Source organism: Vombatus ursinus, unplaced genomic scaffold (assembly GCF_900497805.2).
Source record: "Vombatus ursinus unplaced genomic scaffold, bare-nosed wombat genome assembly UNPS02014959.1, whole genome shotgun sequence".
In the NCBI taxonomy this organism is placed as follows: Eukaryota; Metazoa; Chordata; class Mammalia; order Diprotodontia; family Vombatidae; genus Vombatus; species Vombatus ursinus.
In genome coordinates, this window is record NW_020954737.1 from 3,737,384 (window position 1) to 3,751,530 (window position 14,147).

At 42.5% G+C, this 14,147-nt stretch overlaps 1 protein-coding gene across 1 annotated transcript in view; it reads left to right on the plus strand.

The window, feature by feature from the left end:
* PDIA5 (protein disulfide isomerase family A member 5) overlaps nt 1-14,147 on the plus strand; it is a 172,357-nt gene that overhangs the window by 121,605 nt on the left and 36,605 nt on the right. The window contains exon 11 of the mRNA XM_027845336.1: nt 610-746. Coding sequence (XP_027701137.1) covers nt 610-746 — 137 coding nt within the window. The remainder of the gene's footprint in view (nt 1-609; nt 747-14,147) is intronic.

Genomic DNA, 14,147 nt, shown 5'->3' on the forward strand with positions numbered 1-14,147 from the left:
TCATAAGCCTTCATACTCTCATGGGCCTTTTCCTTCATGGTGACTTATCTTACCTTGGGCAGACAACCAATTGCTCTGGTATTACACCTCCATCCTAATCCTCTTCCCCTCTATGCCCTTGCCTTACCCAGTCTTAACTTCTCTCAACTCATCTTTTCTATTCCCTCCTTCCCCCAGCCCCACACAGTGAGACAAACACAGGAGCCAGTTTTCACAATGGCTGTCCCTTGCTCTCGCTGGATATTTGCCCCTTTGCTAAAGAGAGAAAGCAAACAAACCCTACATCCTTGACAGGAGGCAGGATTTGCTAAGCTGATTTGAGTCATATATAAAAAAGTGCTCTCTGTAATAGGATACCAGCAAAGTTCATCAGTTTGGGTAAGAGCAGAGGGGGAGGAAAGGCTCTCTGCTGTTCTTTTCCTCTTCCTAAGTCTCAAGGCTGGTTTTTGGTTGTTTTCAACGTCACAGCCATTGCTTTCCTCATCATTTTGACTGTCCCTTGAGATTAGTGAGGCTGGGCTTGGGTCTGTGCAGGACAGCAGGGTCCTTTTTGTAGCCTGTGGCTGGCAGATGACATCCACTCAGCTCTACCTATTTTTGGTCTTCCAGTCCACAAGCACCACAGCCCCAGGTCCCCGAGGCTGCCTGGGCAGATGAGGGAAGCGTCGTTTATCACCTGACAGATGAAGACTTTGACAAGTTTGTGAAGGAGCACTCTTCTGTCCTCATCATGTTCCATGCCCCATGTGAGTGGAATGCTTTTCTTCCCCCAACTCTTCACCCCCTCCCCTCAGGATCACCTCACCTTGACTCTAAACATGGTTTCTGAAATTTTCAGCCTTTCAAAATAGTCATGATACAGAAGTCTTTATTAATTGTGCATAGCACTATACCGAGTTCTTCTCTTCAAAGATAATTATGCAATTATACTCTCACAGTAGAAGCTCAAAAAGAATTAACTGAGTTAGGAATTATGAGTGAGTTCTCCCCTGTCCCTCTTCCTATTTACTCAATGTGTACTCTGGAAATGCAAAGCCATTTCAGTGCCAAACTGAAGGGAATATGATGCCAACAGAAACCATATAATACATTCTCATGTTTATTGGATAGCTTTGAATTAGCTTCAGAAACTTGTGAATTTGTGTGAGTACTCCTAGGCCCCATGCTGGTCCTCGGGACAGGAGAAGGGATTAACTGATTGGGTAGTGCTTCCTGAAACAGAGAGCTCTTAGAGGAAATCTCAAAGGAAAGGGCAGCATGGGGCCTCTGTGAGGATTGCTCCCTAGAACCAGAGTGGACTTTTTGGACCACAGGTACATAAAGTAGTCTGAATGCCATCTTCTCTTTCCACCCCCATCTCTCTCCCATGTCTCTGTAAATAACCTGAACTAGCAAGTGGTGGATGAGAGAGAACAGAAGAGATTTGAAAACATGAGAAATAACTCTTGGGAAGGAGAGAGGGATCCTGCCCTGGCAGATAGCAGTGGGGAAGGTGCCTCCAGCTGGAGATAACTTATGTAAGACTTGAAGGGGGAAGCCCCAGAGCAGGTAACATGTTTTCCTATCAGGAAAAAAGCCTCAGTCGCGGAATCATTGAACATGAGGAAGACCAGGTAATGAAATAGGATAACCTTAAAAACTCTGGATTAAACACTTGAATTTGATGCTGGAAATCTCTGGAAACTTCTTTTGTTATCTTTGCACAGGAGAGAGGAGACTGATGCCTTGAGAAAAAAAAATGTTCACTATTGTATGTGAGGTAGATGGTAGATCAGAAAGAATGGACTAGGACAGAGGGTCGGTGCCTTAAAGTAGGGTTGGGGGTGGGGGGAAACAAACAAACAAAATAGAAAAGCCTGGCATGATTGGCATTCTGTCAACCTCTTACATACTTCTTATTCAGGAACTCTCTCTGGCATCCTCCAGAGCCAGCTCGTTAGGACAGAGAGGTAGCATTACAGTCACCTCGCTGGCTAAAAAGTTCTCTCCAGGCCATTCTCATACATGCTGATGGAAGCAAGTTTAGGAGCAATTTACTTCCCCGTATCTGGAAGAAAATGGTCCCTCCCTGCTCCTTTCCCTCCTCCCCCTCCCCCACCCCTGTCACCTACACCAGCAGTAAAGACAGAGGACAGCAGGTCCTTGACTATTTCTAGCTTGGGAAACTCTATAAGGCTTGTCTGCTTCAATCTGTCTCCCCACAATCTTGTTCCATCTCCGAAGAAAGCCCAACGCTGAAGTAAAGGTCAGGAATCATAGAATTCTATTCTGCAGATAAAGCCCAGCAACGTTTCTGCCCACGCTTAAAACCAGCTGTGTTGTACATGTAACACACCTGGGGAAGGAGGGAGGGCTTGGTGATATATTTGTAGGATGTACATATGAGATTCCTTACATTAAAATTGTAAATTGTTGTAAAATTCTAAGTTCTAGGGCTCCAAATTGGTGAGAGTAAATTTTATACCTCTTTTCACAATATTATTGCATTCATATTAACACTTCTGGTTGAGAAATAAATATTTTTTGTCCTTGTTCCTTTGGCAGTCTTGGGCATTTGCATATCACTGCAGCAACTGATATTTGCCCTGTACTTGAGGACAGGCAGCTTGACTCCCTTCCTTTTCTTCCCAGTATAGTCATCTCATCTTAGATCATAGAGGTGAAGCCCTGCACTAATTAGGCAAAGAGGAATACAGATCATTTCTCTGACATGATGTATGAATCCATTGGTTGCCCTATAGGTCGTCATCCATAGGTATTTATTCAGCACTCTGATTCCAAATCAAGTGTTCTTTCCACTCTCCTGCACCCACAATATGGATTCATTTCTCTTTGCTTAGCAGAGTGGGAGGGAGCAAGGCTGACTAGCAGAGTTGTTTGACCCACCTGCTAAAGAGCCGTGGGATGGCCATGACCCTCCCTAATTAATCCTCTCCAAATATTCCTTTGTGTCTTCTCCATCAAGGAAAATAATTATTTAACTGGAAAGGGTAGAGCTAACATGCTTAAGGAATAGGAAACCCTCATAGATAAATAAAGAGTAAAATAACACTTAGTTCCTTTAAATGATTTTGATTCTTCAGCCCAGGGAATCCCATCCCAGGGTGCAAAGAGTGCAAGGAAGAACTACTGCCAGTAATCTTTGGAAAATCATGGCAAACAGGAGAGGTGCCAGTAGACTAGAGATGACAGAGCACAGGCTCCAAAACTGCAGCCCAGGAACTTGCTGTCCATCCCCAGCACATTTCCAGAACAGGTTGTCAAGCAGCATGTGAGCAGTTGGGGAAGATGGGAATCTGAGATCAAGTCAGGATCTCAAAAGAACCTCATTACCGACTTTTGACTGGGAGATCAGGCAGTGTTACAGATGTAATGTGTCTGGATTTCCCCAAGGCATTTGATAGAAGGTCATGTGACATATGAATAAATAAGGTCACACACATAACACAGAGATATAGCCTCATAAAAATGATAGAAGAAGATGGGCTAACAGATGCTGTGGCTCCCTGAATTCATAGCTGTTGAACAGCTGTCCTCACTTGATCTGTGTGAACCTAAAAGTTGGCCTCTCCAGGGCTATGTCCCAGTACTCTGTCCTGTCCAGCATGTTTATTGATGACATGGAAAAAGATAGAAGAGGCTTATCAAATTTGCAAATGACACAAAGCTGGGAGCAATACCTTATTTGATAGAATTAGTGTCCGTAGCAGTATTGACAGGCATTACAGATAGGGCAAAACTAACAGGATTAAATTGAAAAGAGATGTAAGTGAAGTCCTGCATTTAGGTTAAAAACATCAATTGATTCAATTAAGGTAGGGGAGTCCTGTCATAACTGTGGTTCATGTGAAAAGATTTGCAGCTATTAACTGAGTGCAAGCTAGGTGTGACATCACAGTGACATGAGTGCCAAAAATAGTTAACACAATCCCTTAGGCTATATTAATGGAAATGGGCTGATCAAACAGAGGGAGGAAATAGAACCATGGTACCCAGCAATTTTTATTCCACATCTAGGTTATTATATTCAGATCTGAGAGCCACATTTTAAGACAAACTGAAGAGTGACTAGGTTGGTAAAGAATCTGTTAACCCGTAGTCAGTCAGGGATCAGTCAACAAACTTTTTTTTTTTTTTAAGGCAATTGGGATTAAGTGACTTGCCCAGGGTCACACAGCTAGTACGTGTCAAGTGTTTGGTCTGAGGCTGGATTTGAACTCAGGTCCTCCTGACTTCAGGGCCAGTGCTCTATCCGCTGCACCACCTAGCTGCCCTCAACAAACATTTATTAAATGCTTACTGTGTATCAGCCACTGTGCTTAGTGCTAAGGATATAAAGAAAGATTAAAGCATGGTCCCTGCTCTTAAGGAGTTCACATTTTAATGGAGGAGACAACATGAAAATAATTCTGTATTCATAAGATATATGCAGTGCAAATGGATGGCAGTCTCACTAGGAAAGCACTTCTGCAGAAAGTGGGATTTGAGCTGAGACTTGAAGGTCGAAGTGAAGCAGGGGAGCACTTGATGGATGGGGTCAGCCAGGACAGAGGCACACAGGTGGGAGGTGGGGTCCCAGCAAGAAGGTTAGTGTGGGTGCATCCCAAAATAGAAAGATAGGATGGGGCCCAGCTGTGAAGGACTCTAAAATCCAAGCAGAGTATTTTATATTTGATGACAGAAGCAATAAGGAAACACTGGAGCTGATTGGGGTGGGGGGTAATGTGGCAAAACCTATCTTTAGGAAGATCACTTGGGCAGCTGAGTGGAGGACAGATTGGAGTCAGGAGGGCCTCAGGGCTGGGAGACCAACAAGAAGACTCTAGTCACAGTCCAGGCTTGTAGGAGAGAGGTGTGGAGCTTGAAAGGACAGGACTTGGCCACAGATTGGATGTGTGGGATGAGTGATGCTGTTGAGGCTGTGAGTCAGGGTGACTGGGAGGATGATGGTGTCCTCAACAGTCCTATGGAACATTAGAAGAGGGTAAGGTTTGGGAGCAAAGATAACGAGCCCTATTTTGGACGTGTTAAGTTTGAAAGACGTTAGGCCAAGATATGTAGGTTTGGAAATCATCTTCATAGACATGATAATTGAACCCATGGGAACTAATGAGATCACTGAGCAAGATAGTATAGAGGGGAAAAAGAGGAGGGTTTGGGGCACAGCCTCAGGCAACACCCACAGTTAGTCAGCCTCTTCTGGATAAAGATGCAGAAAAGGAGACTGAAGAGACAGGTCCGAGAACTAAGAGTAATGTCCTGAAAGCCCAGAGAAAAGTAAGTAACTGGGAAAAGAGAGTGATCCACAGTATCAAAGGCTGCAGAGAGTTCAAGAAGGGTGAGGATGGAGAAGAGTCTTGGCAGTTGCCAAGAGATCATTGGTAACTTTGGAGAGCACAGTTTTAGTCAAATGATGAGGTCAGAAGCCAGACTGCAGAGAGTTTAGAATTGAGCAAGAAGAGAGAAAGTAGAGGCACCAATTGTAGACAGCTTTCTCATGGAGTTTATCTAAGAAGAGGAGTAAACATATGGGATAATAGTGGGGATGGTAAGATCAGGAGGGGTTATTTTTTGAGGATGGGGGTGACATGGGCATGTTTGTAGCCAGCAGAGAAGCCAGTAGACAGGGAGAGATTGTATTGAAGATCAATGATAGAGTGGGGATGGTTGAGGGGACGATCTGCTGAAGATGATGAGACAGAATGAGCTCAAGGTTACATGCAGAAAGGTTTACCTTGGCAAGGAGAAGGGCTGTCTTTCATGTCAGATAGCTAGTTGAAGGAACTGTTTAGCCTAAAAAAGAGGAGTCCCATTAGCTTTCTTTAAAGTGCCATCACAGCTTTTCTTTAAAGTGCAATGAAGTTCTTTTGAGATCCTGACTTGATCTCAGATTCCCATCTTCCCCAACTGCTCACATACTGCTTGACAACTTGTTCTGGAAATGTGCTGGGGATGGACAGCAAGTTCCTGGGCTGCAGTTTTGGAGCCTGTGCTCTGTCATCTCTAGTCTACTGGCACCTCTCCTGTTTGCCATGATTTTCCAAAGATTACTGGCAGTAGTTCTTCCTTGCACTCTTTGCACCCTGGGATGGGATTCCCTGAGCTGAAGAATCAAAATCATTTAAAGGAACTAAGTGTTATTTTACTCTTTATTTATCTATGAGGGTTTCCTATTCCTTAAGCATGTTAGTTCTACCCTTTCCAGTTAAATAATTATTTTCCTTAATGGAGAAGACGCAAAGGAATATTTGGAGAGGATTAATTAGGGAGGGTCATGGCCACCCCACGGCTCTTTAGCAGGTGGGTCAAACAACTCTGCTAGTCAGCCTTGCTCCCTCCCATTCTGCTAAGCAAAGAGAAATGAATCCATATTGTGGGTGCAGGAGAGTGGAAAGGTGAAGGTAGACTTTTGTTATGGATTGCTCCAGTGGGAAAACTAAGAAAAATGTGTGGAAATTATAAGGAAGCTGGTTTCAGTTTGACATAAGAGAACTTACCAACCCTGATGGGATGATAATGGATGATAGGGAGAAGACAGGATGATTTGGCTCTTAATTGGCTTCTGTTTTTGCTAATAAGGTGAATGATCACTGACATGAGCAAGATAGAACAAAAACAGCTAACAAGGAAATTAAACCCAAGGTAAGTGAGGAGATGGTGGGAGAGCACTTAGCTGTTCTTACTGTGTTTAAGTCATAAGGCTTGGACAAATTATATCTCAGGTCCTGAAAGAACAGGTAGAACTCAATACCAAAGAATGAGAGCTGGGAGGGCACTCAGACCTCATTGAATCCAATCCTCGCCTGAACAGGAATCTTCTCTTAAATCTCTAATAAGTGATCATCTGGCCTTTTCTTGGAGGTATCCAGTGACAGGGAATTTGGGGCCCAGTATGAAAGCTTATTCCACTTTTGGACAGTTTTAATTTTTAGGAAGTTTTCTTTTACATTGAGCTAGACTTTCTTCTCTGAAAGTTCTTCCCCATTGCTCATAATTCTTTACCCTGGAGCTAAACAAGACAAATTTAGTCTTTCTTCCAAAATAAAGCCCTGCAAAATGCTTGAAGACAGTTCTCATGTCGTCCCCTATCTCCCCTAAGTCTTTTCAATTTATTCCTTTTAAAAATTCATCTTATTAGATTTGTCCGATAATTCTAGCCTGTCAGGATCTCTTTGGATCTTGATTATTCCATCTAGTATGTCAGCTATCCCTCCCAGCATCGTAACATCTGCAAATTTGATACTCTATCTGTGTCTTCATCCAAGTCATTGATAAAAATATTAAACAGAACAGGGCCAAAATTATATCCCTGGGACATTCCAGGGGAGACCTCCCTTCAGGCTGACATTGACCCAATAGAGACTGTTATTTGGGCCTTGCCCAACTGGTTTAAAATCCACTCAGTTGTACTACCATCTATCACACACCATCTTATCCACAAAGATAGAATGAGAAACTTTTAAAAATGGTTTGCTGAAATCTGAATAAACAGTCTCTCTATAGCATCCTCCTGATCTACAAATATAGTAATTCTGGCCAAAAAGAAAAGAGGTTAGTCTGGCCTGACCTGGTATTGATGAAGCCCTACTGGCTCTTAGAAATCACTTCCCATTCTAAATGCCCACAAGCCATCCCTTTAAATATATTCTTAATTTTGCCAGGACTCAAAGTCAATCCTGTGTGGTTTAAAGAATCTATCTTCTTCCCTTTCTTAAAAAATCAGGACAATATTTACCTGGCTTAAATCCTGCCTCAGCCCTCTGCTCTCTCTGAGATTACAGCCAGCAGCCCAGAACTCAGATCTACCCATTCTGTCAGGACCTGAGATACAGTTTGTCCAGGCCTTATGACTTAAACACAGTAAGAACAACTAAGTGCTCTCCCACCATCTCCTCACTTACCTTGGGTTTAATTTCCTTGTTAGCCATTTTTGTTCTCATTTGCTCCTGTCAATTATCATTCACCTTGTTAGCAAAAACAGAAGCCGATTAAAAGCCAAATCATTCTGTCTTCTCCATATCATCCATTATCATCCCATCAGGGTGCAAGCCCTTTTCAGGGCTGCTCATCCACCTTTGCTGTCCACCTGTCATCCAACTCTCACTTGTGGCTCCAAGAAGCTATAGCATGCATAGCATGAACTCACTGAAAGTTTCATTCTGTTGACAGAACCTTCAAGAATCTAGGGTCACCTCTACCTTCCAGTGAGCCAGTGGAAAAAGAGAAGTTGTAAATTCAGTAAATAAGCTTGCCAGTAGATGTGTCCATGTACTGAGTGGTGGGGAGCTGGGGTGTTACATATTGAGGGAATGTGGACAGCTGCCAGGCCTCCGTGGGAGAATTCCACTATGATGCTCTCCCTGGCTGAATCAGACCAAGTTCTTTTTTTCCTTCATTTCAAAGTCAATACCCCCTTCCTGTCTCTTTTTGCACAGCTGAATCATTTTGACTCCCACTGTATATAGTTAAATGAAGAATGAAAACTCTTTTATTAAATGATTATTATATGCCAGGGATTGTGCTAAACACTGGAGAATAATACAAAGACAAGACAGTCCCTGCCCTCAAGGAAGTTACATTCTACTTAGGGAAGGACAACACATATTGGAAATAGTGGCCAGTGAGGAGTATTTTGTTAAGTGAAGTCAAAGGAAATAATCACTGGACTCATAGACAAATGATTGAAATGTCCTGGAAATGGTAATATTGATCACTGATTTTGAAGCTAGAGTTGCTATTTTATTCATGTGTGGTAGTACACACAGGAAATAACTAATGAACTGTGGGTAGGTAGTTGGGAGGTTGGGGGGGTGGTGTATGTGGCAGTCCATCCCATACCAGTCCCCATTAGCCTGGCCAGGAGGAGGAATTATATCTGGCAGTGGGATGGGAAGGGAGTGCAAAGAGTGGGTATATGAGGAAATGACTCCTCCTTTATCATTGGTGGGAATGTATCTCTGTATCTAGAGAACTTTAAACTCATAAGGAACCTTGGGTGAATCTCTTCTTGGTGCAGGGTGTGAGCCATGACTTGACCATATGATTTTGGGAAAGGGGGTGGTTCTTGCGGTACAGTTGTAATATGTTTATCCCATCCTGGTCTCAGCCTCCATACCAGGCCACCTATAGCTCCAGCCTCCATCTCCTAACAGAAATCAAAGTTCCCACTCACATGACTCTGGGGTCTGCTGATCAAATATGTGTCTTATAAATATTTAGCAGCAGTGGGAAAGCTAGTTTGAGAGAGCAGAGTTTGGAAGGAGAGAGGGCAAGAGACTATCACAGTAATTCAGACCAGAGGTGATAAGGGTCTATTTTAGGGTAAGGTATGTGAGTGAAGAAAAGGGAATTGATGCAAGAGATGCTAATTCTATATCCAAAATAAAACTTGGCAACTCATTGCGGGGATTGAGTGGGGGTGGTGCAAGGTGAGAGGGGAAGAAAGGTCAAGTATGATTCCAAGTTTGTGAACCTGAGTGACTGTCTGCAGGAGGGTGGTCCTCTCATTGGGAAGATGAAAAGCAGGTTGAGAAATAAGCAAGCTACTCTTGGCGACAAAGCTGGTAAGGGCCATCTCCAGTTGTCCTGATCTATATCTGCCCACTGGACCCAGATGGCTCCAGAGGGGGAAGTGAGGCTGGTGACTTTGCACAGCCCTCCCTCACTTAAATCCAATTCACTCAAATGTCATGGCATCACCTCCCTGATGTCATGGTCCTCTTGGAGAACAGAGGACAAACAACAATAACAAGTATGAAAGGCAAGATTTGAACTCAGGTCTTTCTGCCATGCAGGCTTCAAAAAGACCCCATTCAGCCAGAACCTCATGAAGTTCTGGAACCCAACATAGCAGGCACTCATTAAGTCCTGATAGCTAATTGTAATTTATTGTATCCAAAGGAACTGAAGATCCTGGGACTAGGTAGGAGGTTGATTTTCCTACAGCAAAAGGAGGAGTGCATTAAAGGAATTGATTCAAGGTTTCTGTGCTGGGCCAAGAAAGTAAGAGTGAGAGCACTTAGGCAGATTATAAAACCCCCAACAAGGAAGCTTGACAATAAAACTTAATGGCCTATCGAATCATAATCACTAGGGCATTAAAAAGCATCGGTGAAGTGGGTTCCCCTCTCCCTACATGTAATGCTTCATAGCTAGATATCCCACAGGCTTTAAGAACATGGGATTCCCAAAGGCCAGTGCCCTGTATAACCATATTGACAAGAGGATTTTTAAAATTCATTTTTTATTCAGAACTTAAACTCAAAGTAAGATAAGCCTTTCCATATATGTTATAGAATAGGAAAGGATTGTATGGGAAACTACAGATGTATCCTGTTCCAAGAGTTGAGCAGCAAGAGGTCCCCAGGTCTTTAATGCTCTGGCAATTGCTATATGAAATAGGTGGGATTTGAGCTGGGCCTTGAAAGATGGCAGAGGAATTGTTTCTTTCTTTGTATCCCCAGCAGCCAGCATAATGATTGACTTATAGTGGGTACTAAATGAGTACTTGTTCATTAATTGATTGATAGGATTCAAATAGTTGGAAAGAAGTGGAGGAGGCATTCCAAATTGGTGAAACCTGTGTGAACTAAGGCAGGAATGAAAAAACATAATAGACCAATGTAGTTTAAGCTTCACATTCCTTTAGGATTGTAGTGGTAGATAAGGCAAAAAAGAGAGGCTGGGGCCAAAATGTGGAGAGCCTTGAATGGCAGGCTAAGGAATAACAGGCTTTATCCTGTAGGAAACAGGGTTGAAGATTTCTGTGCAAGGAAGTGATAGAGGAAGATTGATTTGGGAGCAGTCTGTAGAATGAGACCATAGATTTAGTGCTTAGAGGAAACACAGAGGTCATCTAGTCCCAGCCTCTCATTCTATAGATGAGGAAAGTGAGACCCAGAGAAGTTAAGACTTAGTACAGTTCACACAGTCATAGAGAAAGGATTCACATCCATGTCTTCTGATTCCAAATTCATTCTGTAAAGGGGAGAGACTGGAAGCAGAGATAAATTAGGACAGTTTTACAGTATTCTAGGCGTAAGGGCAAAAATTTAGCTGAAATAAGAATGAAAAGGAAAGCATAAGTGTGAGACATTTTGTGGGAAGAAGTCATTAGGGTTTTGGTGACTGGCTATTGGGAACAAAGGAAAAGCCTCTGAGACAGGATAACTGGAAGAATGATAGACTATTAACAAAAGAAGGGAAGCTTGAGAGGGAGCTGGCTTTGGGGGAGACAGATGCTAATGAGTTTAGTTTTAGATGTAGTGTTTAAGGTAGCAGCAAGGCTTCCAACTGGAAATTTCCAGTAGACAATAAGCTATGCCTGTAAATAAAAATGAAGTAGCAGATGCCCCAGGGTGAGAATGGCCAGTCCCTCATTGTTTCTCTCTCCACCCTGACTGAGTGCTCCATTTAACTGGCCTGCCAAAGAGGAGCTGGTGAAGTACTCATTCAAACTGTATCTGGGAGCAAGAAAATTGGGCAGAACTCCCTTCTGCCAATCATTCTCCTCCCCTTACACAGTCAAATCCCCATAGGAAGTACTTGAATCAAACTCTGGCCACACGGTTTAATTATTTTATTTCATATATTAAGTTGATGTTGGCAGTTGCTGTATATTGTTAGACTTTCTCAAAACCAGCCGACCCCAAGGGCTTTGTTTGTCACTCATCCCTCATGGTGTCATGCACACATGGGTGACAGTGGGGGAGGGGGAGGCTATAGAGTCCCCCTTTCTATAGTTTTCTTAAAGCAAGAAAGATTCTTTTGTCTCCTATCAGGGTTCAGTATTATTAGGCATACCATCAGGAGAAAAGACTCAGTAACTTCTGAGGGGGCTCTGTCGGTCTCAGAGTGGCCACTAATCATGGCAGAGCCTTTTAACCTAGCCTATCTGTTCTCTTATGGATATTTTAAAACTTATTTCATGAAAATGATGGGATCTGATTCTATTTCCATTTAACGAACTACCAGTAAAGATTCCTTCATTCTGACAGACAACCTTTTACTTATGAATACCTTGCTCAAGAATAGCAGATTAAATAATAATAGTATCTCATATTTATACACAGCATTTATATACATACATACCTTTCCTGGGGGAAGTGCTTTCCCCACTCTTTGACTTGGGTAATATAAGAATCATTGTCTCCATTTTACAGATGAGAAAACTGAGACTTAGAAGTGACTTGCTTACAGTCACACAGCTACTAAATGTCAGAGTGAGGACTTGGAACTCAGGTCTTATACTAACACTAACTCAGTATTCTTTCACTATATCACATATGAAAGCATAAAGATGTAACTTTTCAAATGGAGATGTGGTGATATAAAAAATTAACAAATTAATAACTTCTGATCTCCCTTCCAACTCAAATAGTTTGTTATTCTAATGTTCCTTAATTTTATTTCAATCTTAGCATATAGTAAGCACCTAACAAATTTTTTTTCATTCATTCCTATCCCTGCCCTGAGGTTCCCTAATACCACTGCCAGCAGAGGGAAATGTATCCCTGGTATCCAAAGTTGAAACCAGAATGCATTTTCCCAGAGAAATAGCATTTGAGTAAGTTGAAATAGCACTATTAATACTCTCTATACTTTGAATACTTGATGGAGTAAATGGGTTTTTGTAGACTGATGTGGGGACCTAAACCAAAGCATTATCTGAATAAACAAATTCATTCCAGGTTCCAAATAGCCTACTTTACAAACTACTACATAGAAATAAATTTCCAGGAAATTATGCTCTGAGTAACTTTAAATAGATTGTCACCTTGATTTACCCTATATTTGTTCCATCCATAAAATGCCCTCTTGCCCTTCTGTAAGGTAAATGCCTTCTGGAATCTTCCCCATTCCATATAGATTCTCTTCTAGTCTTTTATTCTCTTTTCGTGATATTCCCATCCCCCCACCCCCACTTGTTAAGGCACCATGTATATTTAGGAATATGCTCGAGTCAGTTTTGGCTTCCATTAGAGACAGGATTTTCTTCGTTCTTTTCACTTTCACAATTACTAGTAGAGATGATCTTTTTGTACCCTAGCTCATGATTTTGAAAGCTATACACCTTTCTCTTCCCCTTTAATGTACAGTGCAAAGAGCATTGACATTGGAGTCATGGGACCTGGGTTTTGATCCCAGCTCTACAACTTATTATATAACCTTGGGCCTCAGTTTCCTCATCCATGGAATAAAAGGATTGGACTAGATGACATCTAAAGTTGTCTCCAGCCTTAGACCTATAACTATGATCTTATGGACCCTCTTGGATTTTATTGGGGGAGGGGGAACCCAAGTCCTTGTCTTAAACCAACCATTTCTGCCTAATATTTAATGTTCATTTGCTGTCCCTGGAGAGTCATGACAGAGAGGTGGCTAAGGGAAGTACAGAGAAGTGTAAAGTGGATAAACTGGTCTCCTGCCCTCTTCTGCTTTGTCAGAGCTGCCACGGTGCTCATCGTGGGCTTATATGGCTCTAGATAATCCTTCAGGCAGGCTTATTTACTGTGATCAGTTTTCCTAAACCCTGGAGAACAGAGATACTTCCCCAACAATCTCTGCTGCAAATAGCAGGTCCTTGAAATGCCTCTTTCAGGATGCCTTTCCAGATTAGGCTCGTCCAACTTTGGTCACCCAGGTCATCCCAACTTTTCCAAACACTTTTAATTAGCAGTAATTCTTTCTGTCCTTGTTTGTCTGTATGTATATCATACATGTGCTTTTGTCCCTAAAAGACTCCAGGGCATCTTTGCATAGCCTGTTAGACCAGGAACTTCCAAGAGGCAGCTACTACACTTGGAGATAAAACCCCGGGGTTCAGGTCCCAGCTCTGTGGACTGGTTACATGGATTGAAGGCAAGTCAACTTCCTGTTCAGAAATAAAGGTCTTGTCATACCAGTCAGTGGCCCTTTCCCAGCGATAGCCTTGTGTCATTCATTCTCTGTGCATTAAAGTGTGTGATTGAGAGCAGAAACCTTGTTGTCCCAATTATAGTGAGAAGTTCCCGAGGTACCTTGTCTCTGTGAGACTGGAATCTCTACAGTGTTCAACCCCAGCCCTCCCCTGGAGTGGACACCTTGCTTTTCAGCAGCCTGGCTTCTTCCTCTCCCACATTGGCTCTGGTGTCCATTTCACCTGTTAC